Source organism: Petromyzon marinus, unplaced genomic scaffold, assembly GCF_048934315.1.
Source record: "Petromyzon marinus isolate PM22_M1 ecotype Great Lakes invasive population unplaced genomic scaffold, UKy_Petmar_22M1.pri1.0 PM_G_Scaffold_11, whole genome shotgun sequence".
In the NCBI taxonomy this organism is placed as follows: domain Eukaryota; kingdom Metazoa; phylum Chordata; class Hyperoartia; order Petromyzontiformes; family Petromyzontidae; genus Petromyzon; species Petromyzon marinus.
Window position 1 is genome coordinate 979,623 of NW_027422662.1, and position 25,786 is coordinate 1,005,408.

Genomic DNA, 25,786 nt, shown 5'->3' on the forward strand with positions numbered 1-25,786 from the left:
CCAATCAGCAAAAAAAAAGTGTGACGTTGACAAAAGACAAATAGTTCACTCCTTTAGCCCACCTGTGTGTTGAAGAGTGAATCCACATTTACAGTTTGAGTACGACGTTTCGCTGGTAAATACATCCAGCATCATCAGGCAATTCGCCAGAATGGTAAAGCCCTCGCTTGCTCACGGTTTTATATAGAGCAGCAGGGTGACGTCATCACTTAACTCATATCAGGTGCAGTGATTAGAGGCGGGGGGGGGGGGGTATTGTAATTATATAATCGATTAGTAATCAGTCATTGGTTATGATTAGTAATGAGTTGTAGATTAGTAATTCTTTAAATCAAAATGTAATGTGTATTATTTAATAATACGCTTCCAGGCCGCACTAAGCCGGTAGCTGTCAGAGCGATTAAAGTTATTCTTGTTCCTCTCAATTTCAATGGATTCTCTAATTAGTCTTTGCCAGTAATAATTAGTTTTACACACCACTGCAACATTGTCAAAATCAATTGAGTGTCCTTGTTAACAAGCATGTTCTGCCACTGCCGACAGTTGTGTTTGAGATAATTTAATATTTCTCTGATGTTCTTTTAGTCTTACGCTATGTTACGTCCCGTCTGCCCAATGTAGCAGCTGCCACATGAACAATTAATCCGATATACACCTTCTGTTGATAGTTTAGGTAATGCGTCTTTAGTGCAAGATACTAGTTTTTGAATTTTGTGTACTGTACCAAATCTTACTGTAATGTTTTGCTTTTGCAAAACACGGGCTAATTTGTCAGTTACTCCTGAGATGTATGGAATTTTTATTGTTTTAACAATCAGGTCGCTTTCAGCAGTATTGCTTTGCGATCGTGATTTGGCATTCAGTGCTCTGTTAATTTGAGCATTATTGTAGCCATTCTGTCGTAGTGCGTCTTTAACGTGTTTAATCTCTCTCACTAGACTCTCACCATCTGACACTGTTTTAGCCCGATGTCAGATGGTGAGAGTCTAGTGAGAGAGATTAAACACGTTAAAGACGCACTACGACAGAATGGCTACAATAATGCTCAAATTAACAGAGCACTGAATGCCAAATCACGATCGCAAAGCAATACTGCTGAAAGCGACCAGATTGTTAAAACAATAAAAATTCCATACATCTCAGGAGTAACTGACAAATTAGCCCGTGTTTTGCAAAAGTAAAACATTACAGTAAGATTTGGTACAGTACACAAAATTCAAAAACTAGTATCTTGCACTAAAGACGCATTACCTAAACTATCAACAGAAGGTGTATATCGGATTAATTGTTCATGTGGCAGCTGCTACATTGGGCAGACGGGACGTAACATCAGCGTAAGACTAAAAGAACATCAGAGAAATATTAAATTATCTCAAACACAACTGTCGGCAGTGGCAGAACATGCTTGTCAACAAGGACACTCAATTGATTTTGACAATGTTGCAGTGGTGTGTAAAACTAATTATTACTGGCAAAGACTAATTAGAGAATCCATTGAAATTGAGAGGAACAAGAATAACTTTAATCGCTCTGACAGCTACCGGCTTAGTGCGGCCTGGAAGCGTATAATTAAATAATACACATTACATTTTGATTTAAAGAATTACTAATCTACAACTCATTACTAATCATAACCAATGACTGATTACTAATCGATTATATAATTACAATACCCCCCCCCCCACCTCTAATCACTGCACCTGATATGAGTTAAGTGATGACGTCACCCTGCTGCTATATATAAAACCGTGAGCAAGCGAGGGCTTTACCATTCTGGCGAATTGCCCGATGATGCTGGATGTATTTACCAGCGAAACGTCGTACTCAAACTGTAAATGTGGATTCACTCTTCAACACACCGGTGGGCTAAAGTAGTGAATTATTTGTCTTTTATATTCTTAGTTTTTTCGGTAAAGTCACGTTGAAGAGAAACAAAAAATATATAAAACAATAAAAAATTCTCACGACGTTTCGACCATAACTCAAACGGTCGTCTTCAGGTGTGTTGGTTCGCATAAATGTATTTTTAAACGGCGCATTTATTTATTTATAAAAAAAACGTTAGCGCCACACGCAACGATTTGGCAGTTTACCCAGGACTAGTCCATCTATATTCTGAAAAGAGGAGGGGGGAGACGAAATTTTTTATAATGTATGCTGTCTGAAAGCCACTGTAAGCATGAACAATCAATTATAAATAAATAAATGCGCCATTTAAAAATACATTTATGCGAACCAACACACCTGAAGACGACCGTTTGAGTTATGGTCGAAACGTCGTGAGAATTTTTTATTTTATATATATTTTTTGTTTCTCTTCAACGTGACTTTACCGAAAAAACTAAGAATATGAATTACTGCAGTCACGAAAGCTTTAAATCAAAATTTATTTGTCTTTTGTCAACGTGACACTTTTTTTTTGCTGATTGGCCATGTCGGGTGGTGGAGGGTTACGACACATTTATAAATAAACGCGATCTAACCCAAAAACCTTTATTATGAATAATATTGGTCGCGAAAGCCTACGTGTTAAACTGATGGTAGTAATGGTGGTGATCGTGAGGGTGGTTATTGTGAGGGTGGTTATCGTGATGGGGTTGGTGGTGATCATGATGATGGTAGTGATGGTTGGAGGTCTTTATGGTGATTGTGAGGGTGGTAGTGATGGTGGTGATCGTGAGGGTGGTTATTCTGAGGGTGGTTATTGTGAGGGTGGTTATCGTGATGGGGTTGGTGGTGATCATGATGATGGTAGTGATGGTTGGAGATCTTTATGGTGATTGTGAGGGTGGTAGTGATGGTGGTGATCGTGAGGGTCGTGGTGATGGTGGTGATTGTGAGGGTGATGGTGGTGATCGTGATGATGGTGGTGATCGTGATGGCGATGATGTTCATGACGATGGTGCACGTGATGGGGATGGTTATGATCCCGATCGTGGTCATCAGGGCCATAGAAAGTCATAGACGACAGTTAGGCAATACAAAAAAAGATTTATTCCTGACCAGGGAGTATACATTTTGTGAAGTATAATTACCTTCTCAGGGAGTATAATTTCCAACAGTTTTGCACTATTGGACATTGTGCTCCCTAGTTGGATCGTATTCTCCCCGTACAGAAAGTCACGATCACATTGTGTCTCGTACATTTTCTCTCCCACCTGTCACAATCCCAACACCAGGTACGATTCCAACACCAACTATGACCCTTCCACCCAATTATCTTCAGCCGCCGAGGAAGCCTCGACCCTGCTCTCAACCCCCTTGGGCAGGCCCACCTCTGACGATCTGACAAACGAGCTGGAAGCACTGGTGCAGGAGATTAACGATAAACGCGCCAGGGACTTGGAGATGTTGAACGAGTTCCAGAATTCACTATTATTCGAGGTGAGAGGATGTTACTACGACCCAGGGTCGCCTTAATCTGGCTCTCTTGAGCCTCTGGGGCTTAACACCTGGGTCCTTAGGCGCCCTCATTCTGGCTTTGAAACTGTGCGAAGGATTTATGAAACAAGCCTCAGAGTTGTAACACTGAACCTGACGGGGAGCCTTCAGACCAAATTGAACGAGGGCCATTTTCAGGAAACGGTTGGCAAAAATCATCAATGATGATTGCATGTGAAAGAAATGCTGTATCTTTTAAAAAAAACTGACTCAAATCTGATGACTTGATCTCCCTTTTGTACATTTGGGTAAGCAACTTCCGTTGAGATCTTAGAAGTCACCGTTCTTGAGGTGCGCTCTTCAGATACCCAGTGGTCGCTCATGGAACCCAAGTAGCAACAAACTCGTTTTTTTTTTACTAGCTAGACCAGGGGTGGGCAAATTTGTTGACTCGCGGGCCACAGTGGGTTCTAAAATTTGACAGAGAGGCCGGGCCAGGAACAGATGGAGTGTTTGTGTGAACTAAATATAAATGACATTAAAAATCATTACGTGAAAGGATTTGGCCTTTAACAGGTAGCAAAGCATTCGTTTGCAAGGCAATTTAACAAGTTGCACGAATATAAACAATACAAAAACATAAATTTTGATTTAAAGCTTTCGTGACTGCAGTAATTCATATTCTTAGCTCTTTCGGTAAAGTCACGTTGAAGGGAAACAATAAAATAATAAAATATATATAAAACAATAAAAATTATCACGACGTTTCGACCATAACACAAACGGTCGTCATCAGGTGCGTCGGTTTGCAGTAATTTACTTATTTTGAAATATATTTCATTATTTTATTGTTTCCCTTCAACGTGACTTTACCGAAAGAGCTAAGATTATGAAATACAAAAACGTGTCGTAACTCGCGGTCAAAGTGCGCCATCTAGTGGGAAAATGGGGGCATTACAGGAGAAGGAAAATTTAATATAATAATAATATTTGGACAAGTTCGGCGGGCCGGATTAAAAAGCCCGTTGGGCCGTACATGGCCCACGTCTGAGCTAGACACAACTCTTTCACCATACGGCAGGATTCCTCACGTTGGCTATTAGGCCACGTGACATCACGCACGTTATCTCTGTCTTGGGGGAGCTTGGCTGCAATCTCGCTTTATCTCTTATCTCCAGCTATTTAACAACAAAAAAACACTCAGTGGGACACTCCAAGAGCATTTGACTTACAGCCCACCGGTTGCGCATTTACTTACCGTGACAATGTGTGTTTCCCTCAAGTTTAGTTCAAATAAATGTTTAACGAGGTGAGAACTCAAGGGACCAGGATAGTCTCATTATTCAAAATCGATCCCCCGAGTCCAAGGTTGACAAAAGAGTAAGCAACAAAGAAAGTACATAAATTATCAAATAAAAAATCGGAAGAAAAAAAACAACAACAGCCGCCATTCACCGCTCCGCCACTAACTGGTGGTAATGTCACCAAATAGCTTGCGCCTTTGAATCAATGGTGCCCGTTTCGAAGGCAAGAGGTCATTGGACAGGCCCAGATCATTGTGGGTTAACTGACAGAGGTAAATGGCAGATACACGGCCTGTGAGCCCCACTGTGCCAACTTGTGTGTTTTAGCCGCCCACTGCTCCACTCTTGAGCGTCGCTCCTCCACCCTACGTTGATGCTTGCAGAGCGACTGCCTCCAACTGCCCAGTAGCATCCTTCATGAGCCTCCTCCACAGAGGCCGATCTTGACAACGCTGGTACCAATCCTTGGCAAGTCCAATCAGCTTTATATTCTCCTGTACCACAGCAGCCCCTGTGTTCTGTAGCTTGTACCATGACCATTCAGTCCCTTCTATCTGGCTAGACAGAAACTGATTGGGCATGCGGTGGCTGGGCATGTGGGCTATGTGACCCAGCTAACACACAGTCTAGCCTCATTGAGGAAGTCACTGGTGTGAATTTGTCCAGATCTTTCAAGAACATGTGAGTTCCTCACAACACAGCAGGGTGGATTGGAGGCAGGCCAGCCTGAATGTTTCAAACCGATGCAAAATGTTCCTTTAAATGTGTTCAGTTCCACGAAAACAAAACACGATCATATGAGGAATTGAAAACATTTCCCTCCATTATTGCTTGTAAAATTGCCCTTTCGCCCCCCCCCCTCCCCCCACTGTAGGTGTCTCAGGTGTGCGATGCTATCCGCTCCTCCATCAACCCCCAACCTTACGATTTTATTGGTTTTTAATAAGCTATTAATTCCATAATTGGATGTTATAAATTTGAGCGCTTTTCAGATTTGTTGCATAGATAGTATGAGTTTTCAGATTTTAGTTAGACCTTTTCGGCAATGTTAATTGTAAAATGTTGTGAAATGTATTCTAATTTATGCTTAGCTGTTACTGCAACCGCTTTTAAAATTGCTTTGTACTTGCTGTGCTTTCGTGATGTTTCATGAGTGTTGACCCAGGGCTCACTGAAATAAAATACATCGAGACTCTGGGCTTACACTTGGTTATAAAGTTGATACTGGTAGGAACCTCCTGGTTATTACACCACCAGCCCACAGGGGATTATTGTTGTGTCAGACCGTCGTGCATCCAAAAATGGGAGGGGTGGGGCTGGGTGGAGAGGGGAGGGTGGGGAGGGGCTGGGTGGGGAGGGGAGGGTGGGGAGGGGAGGGTGGGGCTGGGTGGGGTGGGCAGTGGAGGGGCTGAGTGGGGTGGGTGTGGCGGGGTGGGGAGGGGAGGGAGGGGAGGGTGGGGCTGAGTGGGGATGGGTGGGGCTGGGTGGGGAGGGGCTGGTCACCCCGTGGTGCCCTTATAAAACTCAACGTGTAACCTACTCACGCCGGCTCATGCCCGCCCTCACAGAATCAGGCCAGCAGCAGATGGGAAGAAACTGTTTTTATGGCGTGAGGTTTTGGTCCTGATGGACCGAATGCCTTCTGCCGGAGGGGAGTAGCTAAAACAGAGAGTGTCCAGGGTGGGAGGAATCGGCCATAATCTTCCTCGCTCGCCTCATGGTCCTTGTCGTGTGCAGGTCCTCGAGGGTTGGTAGATTGCAGGCAATTACCTTCTCAGCAGTGTGGATGATACGCTGCAGTCTGCTCTTGTCCTTGGCAGTGGCAGCAGCGTACCAGACGGTTATGGAGGAGGTGAGGATGGATTCAATGATCGCTGTATAGAATTGCACCATCATTGTCTTTGGCAGGTTAAATTTCTTCAGCTGCCGTAGAAAGTACATCCTCTGTTGAGCTCTCTTGGTGAGGGAGCTGATGTTCAGTTCCCACTTGAGGTCCCGGGAGAGAATAGTGCCCAGGAAGCGGAAGGACTCTACAATTTTGACTGGGGAGTCTAACAGGGTGATGGGGGTGAGGGGGGCTGTATTCTTCCTGAAGTCCACAACCATCTCAACTGTCTTTAGAGCATTTAGCTCTAAATTGTTCTGGCTACACCAGGTCACCAGGTTGTCAGCTTCCCACCTATAGTCAGACTCATCCCCACCAGAGATCAGCCCAATGAGGGTGGTGTCGTCCGCAAACTTCAAGAGTTTGACGGACAGATGATTGGAGGTGCAGCTGTTGGTATACAGGGAGAAAAGCAGTGGGGAAAGGACGCAGCCCTGAGGAGTTCCGGTGCTGATGGACCTGGAGTCAGAGATTTGTGTTCCCAGCTTAACGCACTGCTTCCTGTCAGACAGGAAGTCTGTGATCCATTTACAGGTGGTGTAGGGCAAGTTCAGCTGGAAGAGCTTGTCCTGAAGCAGGGCAGGGATGATGGTGTTGAAGGCAGAGCTGAAGTCCACAAACAGGATCCTGGCGTAGGATGCTGGGGCGTCCAGATGCTGTAGGGTGAAGTGGAGGGCCATGTTAACTGCGTCGTCCACAGACCTGTTGGCTCTGTAGGCGAACTGAAGGGGGTCCAGGAGAGGGTCTGTGATGGCTTTGAGGTGTGCCAGGACCAGGCGCTCAAAAGACTTCATTACCACAGATGTAAGGGCGACCGGTCTGTAATCATTTAGTCCTGTTGGCCTTAGCTTTTTGGGCACAGGGATGATGGTGGAGGACTTGAGACAGGCTGGTACATGGCATGTCTCCAGGGAGGTGTTAAAGATGTTGGTGAACACTGGAGACAGCTGGTCAGCGCAGTGTCTGAGGGTCGCTGGAGAGACAGATCCGACCCGGCTGCTTTGCGTGGATTCTGCCTCTTGAAAAGTCTATTAACTTCTCCCTCCTGAAAGGAGAGAATCGTCTCTGTAGTATGGGTGGGGCCTCTCGGGTGGGAAGGGGTGGTTCAGGATAGTCCAATTGTCTTTCAAATCTAACGTAGAACTCGTTCAGGTCGTTGGCTAGGCGGGAGTCGTTAGTGGTGTGGGGGGTTCTGGGTTTGTAGTTGGTGATCTGCCTGAGCCCTCTCCAGACAGAAGCAGCGTCGTTAGTAGAGAACTGGTGTTTTAGTCTCTCTGAGTAGTCGTTTAGCCTCTCTCACCGCTTTGCTAAACCTGTTCATCGACTCCTTGAATCTGTCTCTATCCCCACTCCTAAACACTTCCTCCTTCTCCAACCTCAACCTTCTGAGCTTTGCTGAGAACCAGGGCTTATTGTTGTTAAAGTTCACCCTGGTACGTGTTGGGATACAGCAGTCCTCACAAAAGCTGATGTCGAGCATATTTACGGAATACACCACGTGATGGTGCCGCCGTTGACCCTGGCCATTGACCGAGCAGCCCAATGTTCCTACTACCAGCTCCCTCCGCGGGAGAATGTGTTATGTTATCTTATGGTTGTGCCTCTACGTGCCTTTGGCCTTGCTTTACATACCCTTTAACGCTCTAAACATTGGGCCTTGCTCTTTGGTTCTTTAGGTAAAGTCACGTGGTAGGTATAAAATAAATTAAATCCGCGACGTTTCGGGCGCAGCACAACAAGCGTCCGCCGTCAGGTGGGACAACCACAGCAAGAAAACAATTGGTGAAGTGGGCAAAAGGGCTGCCGTGACAAGAGGCTATGTAGGTAAGAGAGGGGGGAGGAGCCAGGGAGGAGAGAGTGGAGGGGGTGTGGAGTAGGGGCAGTGGAGTGCTGCAAGTGAGTCACATCTAGATTGGGTCTTGCGTTTCATTATCAAGTTACATTTTCCAAAAGCACACCAACCTGCTCTCATCCGCTTATTTTGTAAGTTTGATCCCAGGCGGCCTTCAGTTTTATGTGAGTCTGTTATGGCGCTCAGGATGCGTTCTTTATAAACGGAACACTTCGTGAAACAGCGCTGTAGGAGGTCATCATAACATGCTTCCAATGGAGATGCATTACCGAATGAGCATTGGTTTTCCTCTGACCAAATATGAGCACTACTTCATTGGGGTATCAGTACCCGCCTATATTACAATACTGTGCACATGATAAATGTTTAGAGCATTTTATATATAGTTAAAACAAGTTCAATGGTTAAAGACGTAAGAGCTATGCCTGTACATGTGTAATGGGTTCTTTAAGACGGCGTAGAGACGAATCGGTAGAGGCAACGCTTATTTATTACAAAGGTGCTTAACAATACAATACAGCCTTCTACTTGAAGGGGTAACGGCCCCTTCACCGACTGCTAGCTGAGGAGGTACGGCTTCGGTCTAACTCGCCCTATTCCTGGGCTAGGGTCTCGGGGTCCTCCGGCTAAGGGGGTCCTTGGGGAGGCTAGTCTGACCTGACCCAGCCAAGGTACAGGTCTCGACCACTGGCCACACGGGACCCGTCCCTGATAAGTCACCCACACAGACCCACAGTCACTCACCTAGCCACCCACACACTCAGTCACTCACTCACCTAGCCACCCACACACACACACAGTCACTCACCTAGCCATCCACACACTCAGTCACTCACTCACCTAGCCACCCACACACACACAGTCACTCACCTAGCCACCCACACACTCAGTCACTCACTCACCTAGCCACCCACACAGACACACAGTTACTCACCTAGCCACCCACACACTCAGTCACTCACTCACCTAGCCACCCACACACTTAGTCACTCATTCACTCACTCACCTAGACACCCACACACTCACTCACTCACCTAGCCACCCACACACACAGTTGCTCACCTAGCCACCCACACAGTCACTCACCTAGCCACCCACACACACACTCACCTAGCCACCCAGACACTGTCACTCATTCACTCACATAGCCACCCACACACTCAGTCACTCACTCACCTAGCCACCCACACAGTCACTCATTCACTCACCTAGCTACCCACACACTCATTCACACACTAACCTAGCCACCCACACACTCAGTCACTCACCTAGCCACCCACACACTCAGTCACTCACCTAGCCACCCACACACTCAATCACTCATTCAGTCACTCACCTAGCCACCCACACACTTAGTCACTCACCTAGCCACCCACAGTCACTCACCTAGCCACCCACACAGTCACTCATTCATGCAGTCACTCACCTAGCCACCCACACAGTCACTCATTCACTCAGTCACTCACCTAGCCACCCACACACTCAGTCACTCATTCACTCCGTCACTCACCTAGCCACCCACCCACACACTCAGTCACTCACCTAGCCACCCACACACTCAGTCACTCATTCACTCAGTCACTCACCTACCCTATGCCCAACTTCCTTCATGTCTCCAAGCTCATGTTCAATCGATTCCAGTTCGATGTCAAACATGCATCTCTCCATGCTTTTATTTTCAAACACTGTTCTATTTTCTCTTGGGGTTTATATTTGCAAGCGTATTAACCTGCTAAATACACGCACTGTACAGAATGCCAACCCATGTTTTTCAATGGGATTGTCAATGAGTCGGGGTATATTTTTACCAGCCCCCCCCCAAAAGGGTCTCTTTGGCATTTATTTCAGAGCTCTCCGTTATGAAATTAAATGGGCAATATTAGTGCCATGGGCTACAGCAAGAAAGGAGCATCACTCGTGGTGGGAGCAAAAACTTTGGCTATGAGCAAGTTGAGAACCCCCCCAAATTGTAAATTAATTGGAGCCGCTAAAGTTACGGCACCCGAGGACTGCCAAGTGAAATCTGGTTTGGGGCTCATGGACAAAATGGCAATGCACACGGCAGACAAACTCGGCAGGTTAAGGAGACTAACCATAATTATTTTAATTTCAACATTCTTCATTTCCACTGCGACCTTTAAAATCTTTCGGTGCAGTCAATATAGAAATCTAAATTAATCCTCCAAAAAATGACAACTAAAATGTAAACGCGTCAAATTGCACTTTCGACCTATACCCACGGTTAACTTTCAACAAGAGTGATGGGACATTCACAAATAATACACAAAGTGACAATGATGTTGACACCGACGTTCAATACGGCATGAAACATGTTGAGTTGTCTTCTATGAAGGCTGGGCAGTGGAGAAGCACAGTTTGAGGGTGTAGAAGTATGGAACATCTGAGAAAATAAAAACAGGGGAGCCACATGACATCTTCACTGGAGCACACAAAAACTTAAAACAATGAAGCGATTCTTAGGAGGGTCTTTGTCGATGTCGACAAACTCGTTCAGGGAGCTAAGATAACGTTGAGTTGTGATAAGTGAAAGTGCTTGGCTATGTCAACTTTCAATTCCATTCTGTATATGCAAACAACAACGAAATCCAAATCGCCCATAAATAACAACCTGTTAATATATAATACAACAATCTACAACTGCTTTCACTTCCTGCAATTTCACCCAAGGCTGCTAGGCAGCCAGTGTACACAGATGGTGCTATGGTAATAACAAGCGCCCCCCCCCAAATCTGAACATTAGGTGCTCAACAGAGCGTGCGACCAAAGATTTGCCGATAATGCAGCACCGCTTCAATGTCATCGCACCAACACAAATGGCCAACACCCCACAACTTACTTGCGTTCTTCAGGGGGTGATGGTTAATGCACGCCAGAGCCTCCATGGCATCGTTCTTGGTCTCCCACTCCGTCAGGCCGGACACGCTCCTATCGGCTGGACACGTGGACGGACCGTTGCTCATGGAGTCATTTGGGTCGTGTAAAACGCGACACCCTTCACCATTTTGATTTAAAGCTTTCGTGACTGCAGGGATTCATATTCTTGGTTCTTTCGGTAAAGTCACCACCACGTAGAAGGGAAACAATAAAATAATAAAAATATAAAACAATAAAATTCTCACGACGTTTCGACTGCAACACAAGCAATCATCATCAGGTGTGAAAACCACAGCAAGAAAATTTGAAAAAAGTGGCGGTTATTTTTAACGTTAGCACCACGGAGAGCGATTTGGCAGTTGTTCAGATGGACGAGTCCATCTATGTTCTGAAAAGAGGAGGGGGGAGACGAAAATAATGGATGCGGTCTGAAAGCCACCGTAAGCGTGAACAATCAATTAAGACCCAAAATGGTTTATCAAATCCTTCCAATGATTGCTAAGCCAGAATCCATCTTCTCGGTTGAAATTGTCTGTGTTTGTATATATTTATTATTTTGTTGTTTCCCTTCTACGTGACTTTACCTAAAGAACCAAGAATATGAAACCCTTTGCCGTGTTTAAAGGATGGTGTCAGTCGTCGGTGAATTTCTGCAGCAGGAAGGCTTCAGTCCGATGCCTTGGCTACGCTAACACGCTTCAGTCAGCTTGGGCGCGAGTGAATAGCAAGGATTGCTCTCGGGAGAGAATTTCTCACAGGGTTTCTTGAGCATGGCCTCATAGCACACGTTGCAGATCATCTGGTGTCGTGCTGTAAATCAAGCGACGATTGCATGGAGAATACAGTACACGATTTATTCTGTGCCATGACACGTAAGATAAATAATAAACATACTTTGCGGGACTTACTTTTTCCAGAAAACACTTTGAAAGAGCGGGGCTTCGCAATCGACATTTCGTCGCACAGCTGCGGGGACAGAACGGGCGGCGTTCACGTTATAGTTGGTAACAGTTAACGTGCACCGGTAAAGCATTCGGGAGATGTCATTTTAATTGCAGGCACAAATCCCGTTGTCCATTTTTAAATTTACATTCGCCAGCTTTGGAGCAGTCTTTTAAAGTGCTCAGATTATTGTGAACACCAAGCATAGACTCAGGGGGAATGCAACCATTTGCAGAAACAATGTCCAAAGACTGAAATGTAAACCTTTCGAATACGAATGAATATGAATCGTAATGTATTAAACAGGACAAATTAACGCGAGGTGTTGTCTAGTCTGTAACAAAAAAGTCCCTTTGGAACATCGACTGCATTATTTATACATCTTATGTTTTAACCGCTGAAAGGAAACTACATTACACCATTTTACATTTGTCCCGTCACAGGAAACGTGTCATTGGCCACCACAAACTCCACAACATCAATAGGCTCATCTTAAAAACCCACGATTGTTTCACGTGCAAACTTTGGACTTGAATATTTATAAAAGCTTCACCTGGGAAAACTTTTAAAGAAACCGAACGCGCTCCCCTTCTGTGCTGCTGGCAGCAGGCTGAAGGGGCGGCGGGGGCACGGACCTGCGCGAACATCTCGGCCGTGATGTCCGTGGGCGCGTTGAAGAAGTGCAGCACCGCGGTGGGACGCTGGTTGCGGTTCTTCGCCGCCTTCTCGCTGTTGGCGTAGCGGTGGTTGTGAGAACCTGCGTAGTCCCTGTAGCTGTCGGTGCCGTCCGGCAGCTCGAACGCCTGGCCCGGCACAATCGACCGCTGCCTCGACACGCTGCCGAGACGAGGGCGGAAGGGAGGGAATAGCGCGAAGAAACTGTTTTTAGTTTTTATTTTATCACGTTCCAAATTTCACGTGCTCTTTGGTTCGATTCGGTAAAGTCACGTGGGTAAAAAATAAAATAACAAAAAATCACGACGTTTCGGCCACAACACAAGTGGCCTTCATCAGGTGAAGGGACCGGACTGTCCAGAGGACAGCGTTGGAGTGAAGACAGCAAGCCCAGGTCGCGTCCTTTAAGCTTGTTGTCGCGGCATCTTTTGAGGAAGGTCAGCGTCTCGATGAGCTTTGACTTCTTGTCCCGTTGTCTGTTGAAAGCTCTAACAGATAGGTGAAAGCCCTCCCCGTAGAGCTTCAAATCTAGAATCCAAATTTCACGTTCGCTATTTCAATAAAGGCCCTCCCCGTAAAGCTTCAAATCTAGAATCCAAATTTCATGTTCGCCACTTCAATAAAGGCTCTGGAAAGCAAGTCACCGGGGTCCTCGTGAGCTGTGACGAGTGTTTCGTTCACGGTATTCATCAGCTCTCTTTTTCACCGTCCTAAAATTTAGTCACTTGCACTAAATATTTACTAAAGTTGTCTTCTCTAAATGGAAAGCAGTATCCAATTACATTAACAGGATATGACGAGTTACATTTACCAATTTAACACGGGGACAAAAAGGCTCACCAGAGGTTGATTTTATTTCCAAAGATCTGAGACATATTGAGGTGAAAAACCGCCCTGTGCACGGCGTACTGATCTCCCATCTCGACCATGGCGGCTCCCGGCTTGCTCTTCAGGAACTTAACCTACAAAAATAACAACCCGTAAGATGGTTCAGCATCGCGCAATCTTGCACGAAAATATCTACAAGTTTCGTTGTAACGCATTGTTGAAATGTGAAGTGTTGGCCGAGGGGCCATTAGAAAACATGCACAAAGAACACTTCGCATTGGGTACATTTTTGTAAAGAAAATTACCAAATGTGTATGTTGTCAATCGGTGAACAAATTTGGTCGTGTGAATCTCCCACTTTATATAACACGATCAGCGCACGACGTGCACCACACGCGTGCGTACGCATTGCACCGCGGTTGAACCTTTGGAAGAAAAAAAACGGGGACTCATTTCAAAGCAGGTGCGCGCAACACCCAGCGAAGGCACCTTCTCCACGTCGCCGAAGAGGCAGAGGATGTTAAACACGCGGTCGCAGTTGAAGCGTTCGGCGTCCAAGTCGTACACAATGAGGACCTTGTTGTCGGCCTGCTGGTTCATCATGGCCTGCACGTGCTGGCCCTGGGTACCACCCTGGGGCCCAACCTGGTTGCCCATGCCTACTCCCATGCCCATTCCTCCCCCACCGCCCATGCCGTCGCCGCCAGATCCGTAGTCGACGCCCGGTGGTGGTGGCTGCTGGTGGCCTGTGACGCAAACACACAAGAGGGGGAAACGCATCGTGAACTAGCTGAAACTCTCTAAACTTCTCTGAAAAACAGATTTATGACAACCATCATCTTACACACGTGTGCCCTTTCCTATAAGGTCAGGTAACCCAGGAATCACCACTCTACTCCTTGGAGACACTGGAAAACATTGGTCCAGAAGACTCAGTTGCCTAGGGAATAGACTAAACTAGTTTTTATTTTAGGTTGAGGGCCACCAAGCTAGAGCTCTTATTCAGCATAGCTTGTTTTAAATACCCAATACATCTGATAGCTATTGGAAATATCGTCTCTTAAAACACAAAGCAACTCATACGTTGCAATTGTTAATTGCAAAAAAAGGTTTTTAGGATGCACCTTAACACTAATTCCAAATAAGAAATGTTCTCAACAGGCAGCAGGTTCTTTCAATCTGACAGCAAGCTGAAGGAAACCGAAATTATAGCATTCGCAACAAGGGGATTACCTCCACAGTCACCACCACCGCAAGCGTGTGCTTTGGGATGGTCGCCAAGGAGAGACGTTTGCTTCGCTGGCATCATTGCATTGTCCTCTGAAAACAACAAAAAAACGATCACCAAATTCACCCACGGGAAACATAAGCGCTCATTGCTGCACAAAATAAGGACAATCCAAAAAATGCATTCTGCACCCAGAACATTCACATGACCAACACATTAAGAAATTCCGGGCACACTCCACACGGGGGCGCGCTGCGTCTGTCGATAAAAACAATTGGCGGTATTTTTTAAAATGCAGATTTCACACGGCGCAACATAAATAACGAGCACCATACAAAATACAGCGCGTAAAGAAACGCTCATCGCAAGAAGAAGAAAAAACAAAATTTATTGGAGGTGTACAGATGCACGCGACAAATTGTTCCGAGGTGCGGCGTCAGCGAGTGTCCGTGGTTGCCGCCTGCGATGCCCGCTCATTTCTTACCCAGTCTACGCTTCGACGGGAACACAAAGTTGCCCAGAGTCGGGCGGCGGCTGACGACCCATCGCGAGGAGGATGCAACAGAAAGGCCGGCGCCTTCTTTCCTGCGCCAACAGCAGTCACGCTTGGCACAAATGCACCCCCCCGCGTTGTCCGTGCCACCGCACCTCTCGCTCTCCGGCGACCCTTTTTGGTTTGGGGCTTAAAATTGGGACGCTTGAAGTGGGCGACGGGGCCTTACGAACCTTTAAAATGAAAAAGATCGCCGCTTATAAACCGATGCGAAATGCGTTGTGTCTGGCATCTGCAATGTCAAAATCCTCGTTTGCAAACAAAACTTTAGCAAGGCAGTCTAAACGTACGAGCGTGGAGGTAAATTCTCACCAACGGAGCGATTTTAAGCCCCAAACGCATCGGCACGCGTTCCGTTCGGCTTATTTCCAAGTCCCGTTCGCGGTGAATGCGGGCTTTCGTCGCTCCCGGCTTCTTCGCGGCGGTTCCGGTGCTTTGCCGGTCTGTCAGCGCCGTGTCCCCCGGTGCCTGCGGCTGGACGCGGGTTATCCGATGGCCTCTGCCAAGCGGCACGTGGCGGTTGCGGTGCAGCGGACGCGGCGTGCTGCGCCAAGTGTTCCGTGACGTGGCGCTGCAGGCGTGGGGGGCGCGGGTCGGCCGTGCGTGTCACAGCGGTGGCGGCGTGTTGGTTGCTTGGTCCCCGGTGCCTCCCAAGTGCCGACGAGGATGTCGCCAATGTCGCCGTTCGTGTCGTCGCCGTTCACGTCGGTGGCTGTTGGCTGCCGGGCGCTTGATTGCTCGTGTGTTGCTTGCAAATTGCCTCGTGTGCTTGTGTGCGGCAATGCTCGCAGATGCTCCTTGTAGCGTTGATGTTGGGAGTGAGGAAAATACTCTTCGAAGCGTTTACGGACATTTGGCGATTAAATCAAACCGCACCGTGTCCCTGAAGCTCCCTTGATAAAGTGGCGAGACTTACCTCTTCGGAAACTAATATCTGTGCGTACACACAATGTACTCGGGACAAAGATACCATTTTCCTGTTCAGGCTCAATCGTACCAAATTAAAAGGGTTACTTTATAATAAGTGATATTTTCAATCGTAAATATCGGCTTTTCTGACATCCTCTAAGCTTCTCCGCTTAGTATCCAGACACCACATAATGCAGTCAAGGTTTCTCAACCCTACAAAATATAAAAACGCAACGTGCAATGTCCACCTCAAATATGCCAGTGAAAGTTGGCACCTACTTCTGATCCAACAGACACACACCCTGGTAAATCTAAATATAAAAGTAAAACCTTGGATTGCGAGTAACTTGGTCTGCAAGTGTTTTGCAAGACGAGCTAAAATTGAAAATAAATATTAACTTGATAAACGAGCGAGGTCTTGCAATACGAGCAGTGTACGTGTAGACACACTTTGTACTGCCGTGAGTCACGTGATCACACAACTGATAGACGAGTGCTTTGATGTACGAGCGCTTTGGATTACAAACACGTTCCCGGAACGAATTATGCTCGCAATGCAAGGTTTTACACTGTAGTGTAAAAATGCCCAGCCTTGATACACCCCGAACAACCGAGTACCCGCCTATGGGCCACATGCACTTGACGTTGGGAAAATCTTCAAAGCTGATCAAAATCTAAAACGCCACCAACTTAATGGCAATATCTATCGCATGTCCAGTACCAGGGCAACAGCTTTAATGGTAACAAAAAAATTAATCCAATGGATTATTGAACACTCCAGCAGCCACATGCCTCCTTGTGAATCCTGTTCTTCACAACATTCACTTATACTGCCAAATTGTTCTGAAGGGTAAACTAGAAAAAACAAAGTACACGGGCACGAGTTTAAAACCAATCTGCCCAGAGTAAACTACGCAAGCTTAGCATGGGCTAAAAAAACACAAAGATTATTTAGTTATATGTTGCGCTAGCTGTTACTACCCGGCTTCGCCCGGGACTTGGATCCACCACGCCCGGCCGCCTTTGTCTCCCCAGTGGCGATGTTCACACACCACAGCAGTTACTCGTTTGAGGCTGAGTCGACCTAGGGGAGGCCCAGGACCGGTTAAAATAATCGTCACCGGTGGTGGCGGTGAGCGGGAATCGAACTTGGGTCGCCGGGTTCGTAGCGCAGCGTAGCGCTAACCGCTACACTACGGGTCACGTGACAGATTTGACGTCACAGCTCACTTGCCGTGCAAAAAATAAATGCATTATCGAGCTCCCCCCCCCCCAAAAAACAAAAGTGTATTTGTGTAATGTTTGCACGGTGTACAGTCTGGAAAGTACCCACATGGCAAATTTCCAGTTTGTTGCATGTCGGGAAGTACGCTAAACATTTTGAACAGACACACATATTCACAACTTTGCCTTTTATATATATGGAGAAGATAGGTATAAACGAAAATAACCTTGACCAGCTCTACACAATTGCAGTGATTGCATGATTGATACAAAAGAGGGGAATGGCGTTTCAAATAACTTCCTGTGACAACGACCAAGTTCTGTAGATTGTAAACAGTACACCAATGTGCTTCAAGACAACCAAGTGTCTGCAGGTGTGACATTTTTCTGCAACCAAAATCTCAAGTGCAGAAGCTGCATTATCCTCTTGAGAACGCTCCAAACTTCCCCCTCTACTTGGCCACTGATCTTCAAGTATAACACGGCAAAGCCGGCCGCGTACAGAAAGTCAATGCCTGTTTCATCACGCCGTGCACACCCCCCAGCCCTTGCGTTAAAAACGTCACCCCCCCCCCCACACACCCGAGGGCTCACCACCACCAGCTGTCGAGAGAGCGCGGCTCTGATATGCTCAATATTGGTCTTACCTTGCTTGAGGCCAGGGTTGGTGAAGTCCCAGGTCTCAGAGTCATTTTTAAACACATTCAGACGTGTCGCCTGTAAAGAGGACACAGCAGGGGGAAAAGATAAACATTATTCGTGGCCAGCATATAGGGCATAGATGCTGGGAAAAAATTATATAACTTTAGAACCTTCTTTGGTTCTTTCGGTAAAGTCACCACGTAGAATGAGGATAAAATAATAAAATAAAACAATAAAATTCTCACGACGTTTCGGCCACAACACAAGTGGCCTTCTTCAGGTGAAAGGAACAAACCTGTCGTCCCGACCTTGTGTTGTGGCCGAAACGTCGTGATAATTTTATTGTTTTATTTTATTATTTTATTTTCATTCTACGTGGTGACTTTACCGAAAGAACCAAAGAAGATGAATCCTTGCAGTCACGAAAGCTTTAAATCGAAACTTTAGAACCATTTAAAATTTACAAGCATAATAATTATTAAGCGGTCATTACCCCCGAGACAATTACGGCACGCAACTTGCGGTAAAGCCGAGGTACTTAACGCAACCCTTAACCTCCTGGGAGATGAATGAATAAGAGCTGCCACACGTAGCAAGTCAACGATAAGCTAAACTTTCGCACCGTACGTAGCAAAAGCGTGCTTATCGGAGTTGTGGGAAAACAGTGGCCTTCTGCCACCAGTTTTTTTTTTAAGATCACGTGTTGATTATCCCTCTTCGTTGGAACAAGCTCCCTTCGTGTTTGCAGATAAAAATCGCTATCCCTCGGTGGCCTATTTAAATTCCAAACTTGTTTAATCGCACATAAGTTTGGCATGCTCTGCCTAACTCGGTATTATTTATTCGCAGTGTTCCTCGTGTACTGTAAAGCGTTAGCCTTGATCGTATACCTCAAAAATGTTGAAGTGCCATAACCCCGTTATGAAAATGATGCATTCGTTATTACTGTTCTGTAATTTTATTTCCTGCTAACAATGTAACATCTCCCCTCAGGTACTCTGCAGGTCTCGCAAAGCAGCCTATGGCTGAATGTTAATCACCCGTCACCAAATAAAATCGAATTAAAAACCAACTCTACCCTTCCCACTGGATGCGAATTTTCCATTAACTGGCTCAGGGCACTGGCTCAGATGAGAACCACCCTCACACGGTAATATCAATTGGGAAAAGTTTGACTTTAGACAACGGCAAGGATGCCCGTCATGCACAATGGGTTGTTGTAGGTTGTGGGGCTGTGTGGTGGGCAGCTGTAAAATCCATTGGGTGCATTGTATTTCTATGCTGCCACAATATATGCTACACTCCTTTACCCCGCACACAAGTCAAATAACCCCCACAACAGGCATCGAGTGCAGAAGCCCTCATCTAGCAATGAATTGCTGTGTGTATTCAGCATTATTTGCTCACCAAAGTGGTCAATTCATAATATTAAATGAAATCTTTGGTCTGCGGGTGAAAAAACCCAGGTTGTGGTGCACACACTTGTGAATGTACAAAGTATCGGTTGTACTTGCCCTTGCATAGTCCACTATAAGGGTACAGCAGCCCGAATAGATGTCCGCTCCATTCAGAGATGAGTTCGCTCTCTCGGCGCTCTCAACCGAAACAAACGTGGCCAAAAATTAAGGAAAACACGACCATTTCATTTTAAAAACAATACATTTAGCATCTCCAAAATAACACGTAAAATTACGTGAATGGCAGACATATCGTTACGGTTATGCATCTCGTTGAAAGGATATTCCACAAAGGCCTGCAGGCCATTCTTCCTGAAGATAACAATGCGTTGCAGAGGCCCAAATGGTTTGCAAATGTTGTAAAGCACATCCTGCAGGACCACATGGAGCACACAAACGCAGCGAGGTGATTTTGCACGCATTACCAAGTAAATTTGAAAAGCTTTTTTTCCAGTGAATTTTTAAGATCGAGCCATACAGGACATCAACGCTTTCCAAAATCAACATTAGGTCTATATATTGTTTTTTATTCAATGCCATTGGTAGACTTCAAAGCACAAACAAAAAACACGACTTCAATTGCCTCAAATGAACCAAAGGATCAATGTAATTTCCTTAGCAAAGCCATTCACTGTAATCCAAAACGGACATAATTTCACTCGTATAAATGAAACATGCGCGTGTGTGCGTGGCACACCCGACAAACTATTCACACATTAATGTCCAGCTGCTGTAAGTGTAACAATGCCCACCGTGGTGATGGGGTAGATGGGGTTGAGAATGGTGAAGAGCAGGATGTGGTTGCTGTTGCCGTTGTCCCCCGGGACGCCAGGGCGCCAAAGCTTCTGGCTGGTAGAGAAGTTAAAGTAGGCCGGCTGCCCGCACACGTAGACGGAGCCCTTGGACGAGTAGTCGACGCAGCTGCGGGAGCTCTCCGGGTCTTCAAACTCCACCAGCGCCTGCCGCGTCTTGGGTATCATCACCACGTAGCTGCACGGAGGGAGCGATTCAAACGAGTGCCGTTATTCAAAGATGTGGCCGACTTTAAAACGCATGCCTGTTGTTGTTAATGTTAAACACGAGGTTGGTCTGCTCCAAGTCACCTCATTTGATCTCAAGAAATGTTTCAATGCATGCAACGGAGTGGAGACTGGTTTGATGCAGGTTAGATGCCACGTCCCATTTCAGTTTGGCAGTGTAGTACGTTGGAATTGAATGTACTGTAAGAATATAATTATATTTAAAATACATCTTGAGGGTAATGTAGTCTTCTTCTGTCGATGTATCACCTGACAAACGAAGCCTCTTCAAACGTACATAAACAAGGTACGTGTGTGCACCATTTCAATACGAGATATTAATTTTTAACACGGTTACTAATCACAGTTGAACGTGTGCCGCTTTTGTCAGACGGCACAACAAAAGCAGCAGCGGCACTTTAATTCGGAGGGAATTCGTGACTTGGGGAAATTGAAAAACAAACGGTTTTTGTTTCCATTTAAAGCTTTCGTGACTGCAAGCATTCATCTTCTTTGGTTCTTTCGGTATAGTCACGTAGAATGAGAATAAAATAATAAAATAATAAAAAAACACAATAAAATTCTCACGTTTCGGCCACAACACAAGTCGCCTTCATCAGGTGAAGGGACGAGACTGTCCCATTTCAGTTTGGCAGTCTCGTCCCTTCACCTGATGAAGGCCACTTGTGTTGTGGCCCGAAACGTCGTGAGAATTTTATCGTGTTATTTTTATTAATTTATTATTTTATTCTCATTCTACGCGGTGGTGACTTTACCGAAAGAACCCCAAAGAAGATGAAGTGGTTTTTGGTTGGTCACTTCAGGCTGGCAAGGCCCCGAGTAAGCCACGCACGGCGTCGCCGATCACGCCGTGACGTGGGCAACGCCGCGCCCTCTCGTCCACCGCCACACGCGGCCACGACTTTTTATTTACGTAAGTGGTTCTTGAGCTTTAACCTGCAGCCTTGCCACCCCCCCTTTGGTTCTCAATATTTTTTTTAAAACGTACAATGTTTATTAATTTAGAGGTTTGATGGAACAAAGTAGCGGTGCGTACGTGCCCGTGCTCAATGTGTTTCGATGGATTTACCTTGTTAAAAAATAATCTGGCACGTCTTGCACCCCCAGAAAGGGCATCTCCCACCCCGTGCTTAAGAACCATCGAGTATTTTTGTGTTATGCAATTTCTTGAGTTATTGAACCGAAAATCGGTAATACTCGAATTTCCAAGGTCTACGTTCACTCCACGTCCGCAAACACCACCACCACAACAATAATAACAATAATAACAACACCAATAACAATAATAACTATAATAACAACAATAATCTTTGTTTTTTTTCGGTAAAGTCACGTATAAATAAGAATTAATAAAATTACATAATAGCGTACGTTTCGGTTGCAACACAAGCAGCCATCATCAGGTACAGAAGAGCTAAATTTAAGAGAGAGGGGAAACACATAACCCCAGATGTATATACAGACACCCAAGTAGGGGGGAACTAACACCGACACAATAGGGGACATAGAGAGAGAAGCATACCAAACAGACAAGAGTTTAGCAGAATTTGGAAACCAAATAAAGCAACACAGACGGTCGGTCAAAACACAATTAACGCAAAGCCTGGTTGATTACGTTATTTCAAAGATTGCTAAATTGCAAGTTAAGTATGAAATTTAAGATACAGACGGCACACACACACATAGACATTCAAGTACAGCGGACCAGCACAGGTACAAGCACACAGTGAAGTCGCCTTAAATAGGCAGAGAAGGCAAGGCTGAGAGACAATGGGACATATTAGCATGAGAAGGCAAGGCTGAGAGACAATGGGACATTTTAGCATGAGAAGGCAAGGCTGAGAGACAATGGGACATTTTAGCATGAGGTATGCATAGAGCAAAGTGGAGCACGGCAGCAAACATTCGGAAGCACCAAGACCGACACACAGGCAGAGACAGCACAGAGAAACAAATCCAAGCACAGACACAAAGGCAGATACACAAGCAGAGACAACACAAGACAACACAAAGACAGACACAAAGATACAGACCTTATACCTCCCCGTAGAGGCGGTTTAAACTTGGTTCAAAGCTTTCGTGACTGCAGGAATTAATCTTTGGTGTTTTCGGTAAACAACAATAATAATAATACAGCTTTCTTCCCCATGCGGGCAACGGTCACCACCGACTGGTCACCTGACTAGGCCAAAGTACCGCACGGCCTCCACGAGGTCCGACTCGAGGGCTGTGTCCGAGAGTCCCCGCACGTGAACCACAGCCGACGGTGGGGGCTTGTGTGGGTCCTCAAACGTGTCCTGTGCACGTCGGCAAGGAAGCAAACTCAACACGACTATTGTGCAAAGCTGTTGTTTCCTCCTATACCGAGAAGACAGTTTTCAGTTTCATTTATTTGGTATAGCCCTGTGAGCCATTTGGCTCTTGAATCGGGTGCAACCGCAACAAACAAAAACATGAACAATAAAAACATCTTAAAGTGACTTTGTGTGACTGTGCAAACAAAAAATCCAGGAAAAAACAGCAAAATAATCCTTGAAATAGCACCGTACACCAACGCTGTGTGCAAAAATCCCAGTGGGATGCAAGTCAAACAACAACAACCACAAGACAACTAAGATTAAAGCCATCAGTCTAACTCCGTACTACAACAAAACAATCATGGCCAAACCATAAAACTTTTTCAAAATCACCAAAATAAAGCCAAGGCTAACATCGCTGGCAAGTGATATCGGAGCAGATGCAGACACTTGCATTAAAGGGCTTTTTAAATATGCATCCGTTTGGCAAAAAATGGCCATAGCTCAGTGCCATCATTTCAGTAATAGCTAAGAACGTTCGCGAGTTTAACTTTAAATCTAAACGGCCCTCGAGTTACAAACTCTGGAACTCGCATCCCCCACCGCCAGGTGCGCTTTTGTAGACGCTGTAAAGTTTTATTCCGCAAAGTTTTTAATCACATTGGGGAGGGTCGAAGAGCTACCCCACGACGCTATCGCGTGGGACATTTAACATATCGGTATTTTAACTTAATTAGTATTTTAACTTTTGATTTAAAGCTTTCGTGACTGCAGGGATTAATATTCTTGGTTCTTCCGGAAAAGTCACCACGTAGAAGGGAAACAATAAAATAATAAAAATATAAAACAATACAATTCTCACGACGTTTTGACTGCAACACAAGAAGCAATCATCATCAGGTGTGAAAACCACAGCAAGAAAATTTGAAAAGTGGCATTTTTTTTAACGTCAGCACCACGGAGAGCGATTTGAGAGTTTGTTCAGATGGACCAGTCCATCTATGTTCTGAAAAGAGGAGGGGGGAGACGAAAATAATGGATGCGGTCTGAAAGCCACCGTAAGCGTGAACAATTAAGACCCGAAACGGTTTATCAAATCCTTCCAATGATTGTTAAGCCAGAATCCATCTTCTCGGTTGAAATTGTCTCTGTGCTTGTATATGTGGATAGCCTCATGAACGAATTTCTCCTGGTAGGCAATGTTTTTATTCGTGGTCCGCCAGGAAGTGTCTGTGTTGTTGGCCTGACTGGATGTGCTTCACATAATGTTGTTTCAGGTTTGTTGAATTCTCGTCTCTCATCTTTTGCTGTATTTACCTCCGTGATTTGTTCTTGACACCTGATGAAGATCGCTTGCGTTGTGATCGAAACGTCGTGATTGTTTTTTGTTTCAATATAATTTTATTGTATTTCTACATACGTGACTTTACTGAAAAAAAACAATGAGTAATGTTTTTATTGTTTCATATTTTTTTTTATTATTTTAGTTCAGTGCAAAGAGAATACCCACCCTTAGAAGAGAAAACGCCGTATAAAAAAATTACACTGGAAATAGCCCAAAGTGTTAACGAACACGAAATCCACGTTTACCAAAACGCGTTTTACTGAACGTAAGCAGAGCCTAGCGATGCTGTGGTCCGCGTGGTCCATCCCCAACACCAACAACGAGAAGCTCTTCGCAACGGCACTGGAATCTGCGAGTTACAAAGCTAAACAATCACGTTAAATAATATAAACACGGCTGGTGGTGGTGGTGGCACGTCGCCTGAGTGAAGCCTCTGGCCCAGGCCTCACAACGAGGCTCTGGGCGAGGAGGAGTAAAATAAACATCTTCTCGTTATAAAAACACCTCGTCAAGTCGCTCGTCACTGACGCTCACCATCGCGCCCGCCTGGACGCGGTCGTTGCCTTCGCCATTGACTCCCAGGCGCTTGGCCGCGTGCCGGGCGGCGGAGGCGGCGGTGGTCAACATCGTCGTGATGGCGTGGAGCGCCGGAGGGAATCGATTCGCGATCCTGTCGCTAAAAATCGACGCCTGCGCGGATCGCCGAGCGTCAGCGGCAGCAGCGGGCGGCGGCGGGGCGATTCCAACGTGTGACATCGATTCTCGGATCGATGTGTCCTCTGGCGATGTTCGCGCGGCTTGGTGTGACCCCACAGCCACTCGTCACGTGACGCCTCTCTCGGCCGACTGGGGCCGGCGACGGAGATCTGAAGCAGTCGTGGGCCTCCCCCTAGGTCGGACTCGGACTACATAATTAAATTTGATTAAATTTTTATAATATTAAATAAATAATAATAAATGATCAATAAAAATAATCAAATTAGATTATTGTAAAATCATAATAAATAAATAAAACGGAATTTTTTTATAACCAAATTTGATTGCTTTTAAATAAGAATAAGTACATAAAAAACAAATTTGATTATTTTTAAAATAAGATTAAATAAATAAAAATGTATAAATTAAAATAATAAAATTTGATTATTTTAAAATAATAAATAAATATACATTATAAGTTAAAATAACAATTGGATTATTTTAAAATAATAATGAATAAATAATAAAATAATTGACCAATTTCTATTACTTTTACATAATAAATCAAGGCAGGAATATTTAATTAATAATTTAGCCTTTCTTTATAACAAAATTTTAATATTTTAAAATAAT

The 25,786-nt window shown here is 45.3% G+C and overlaps 1 protein-coding gene across 7 annotated transcripts; it reads right to left on the bottom strand.

The window, feature by feature from the left end:
- Nucleotides 1-8,894: 8,894 nt before the first annotated feature.
- Nucleotides 8,895-25,328, bottom strand: LOC142908913 (heterogeneous nuclear ribonucleoprotein L-like). 7 transcript variants are annotated; one of them, XM_076059566.1, is made up of 13 exons: nucleotides 24,962-25,326; nucleotides 22,994-23,112; nucleotides 20,528-20,765; nucleotides 20,061-20,146; nucleotides 19,833-19,929; nucleotides 18,324-18,393; nucleotides 14,996-15,082; nucleotides 14,252-14,508; nucleotides 13,775-13,896; nucleotides 12,895-13,096; nucleotides 12,226-12,283; nucleotides 11,280-11,375; nucleotides 8,895-10,823 (listed from the first exon to the last, which is right to left on the bottom strand). In XM_076059566.1, exons 1-13 carry the CDS (start codon nucleotides 25,211-25,213, stop codon nucleotides 10,768-10,770), a joined length of 1,740 nt encoding a protein of 579 aa, XP_075915681.1. In that variant the 5' UTR covers nucleotides 25,214-25,326; the 3' UTR covers nucleotides 8,895-10,767. The 7 variants fall into 7 exon arrangements, with proteins under 7 accessions (XP_075915681.1, XP_075915682.1, XP_075915683.1 ...); XM_076059567.1 differs by having other exon boundaries at nucleotides 24,992-25,325; XM_076059568.1 differs by lacking the exon at nucleotides 22,994-23,112 and having other exon boundaries at nucleotides 20,528-20,743; nucleotides 24,962-25,325.
- Nucleotides 25,329-25,786: the final 458 nt, after the last annotated feature.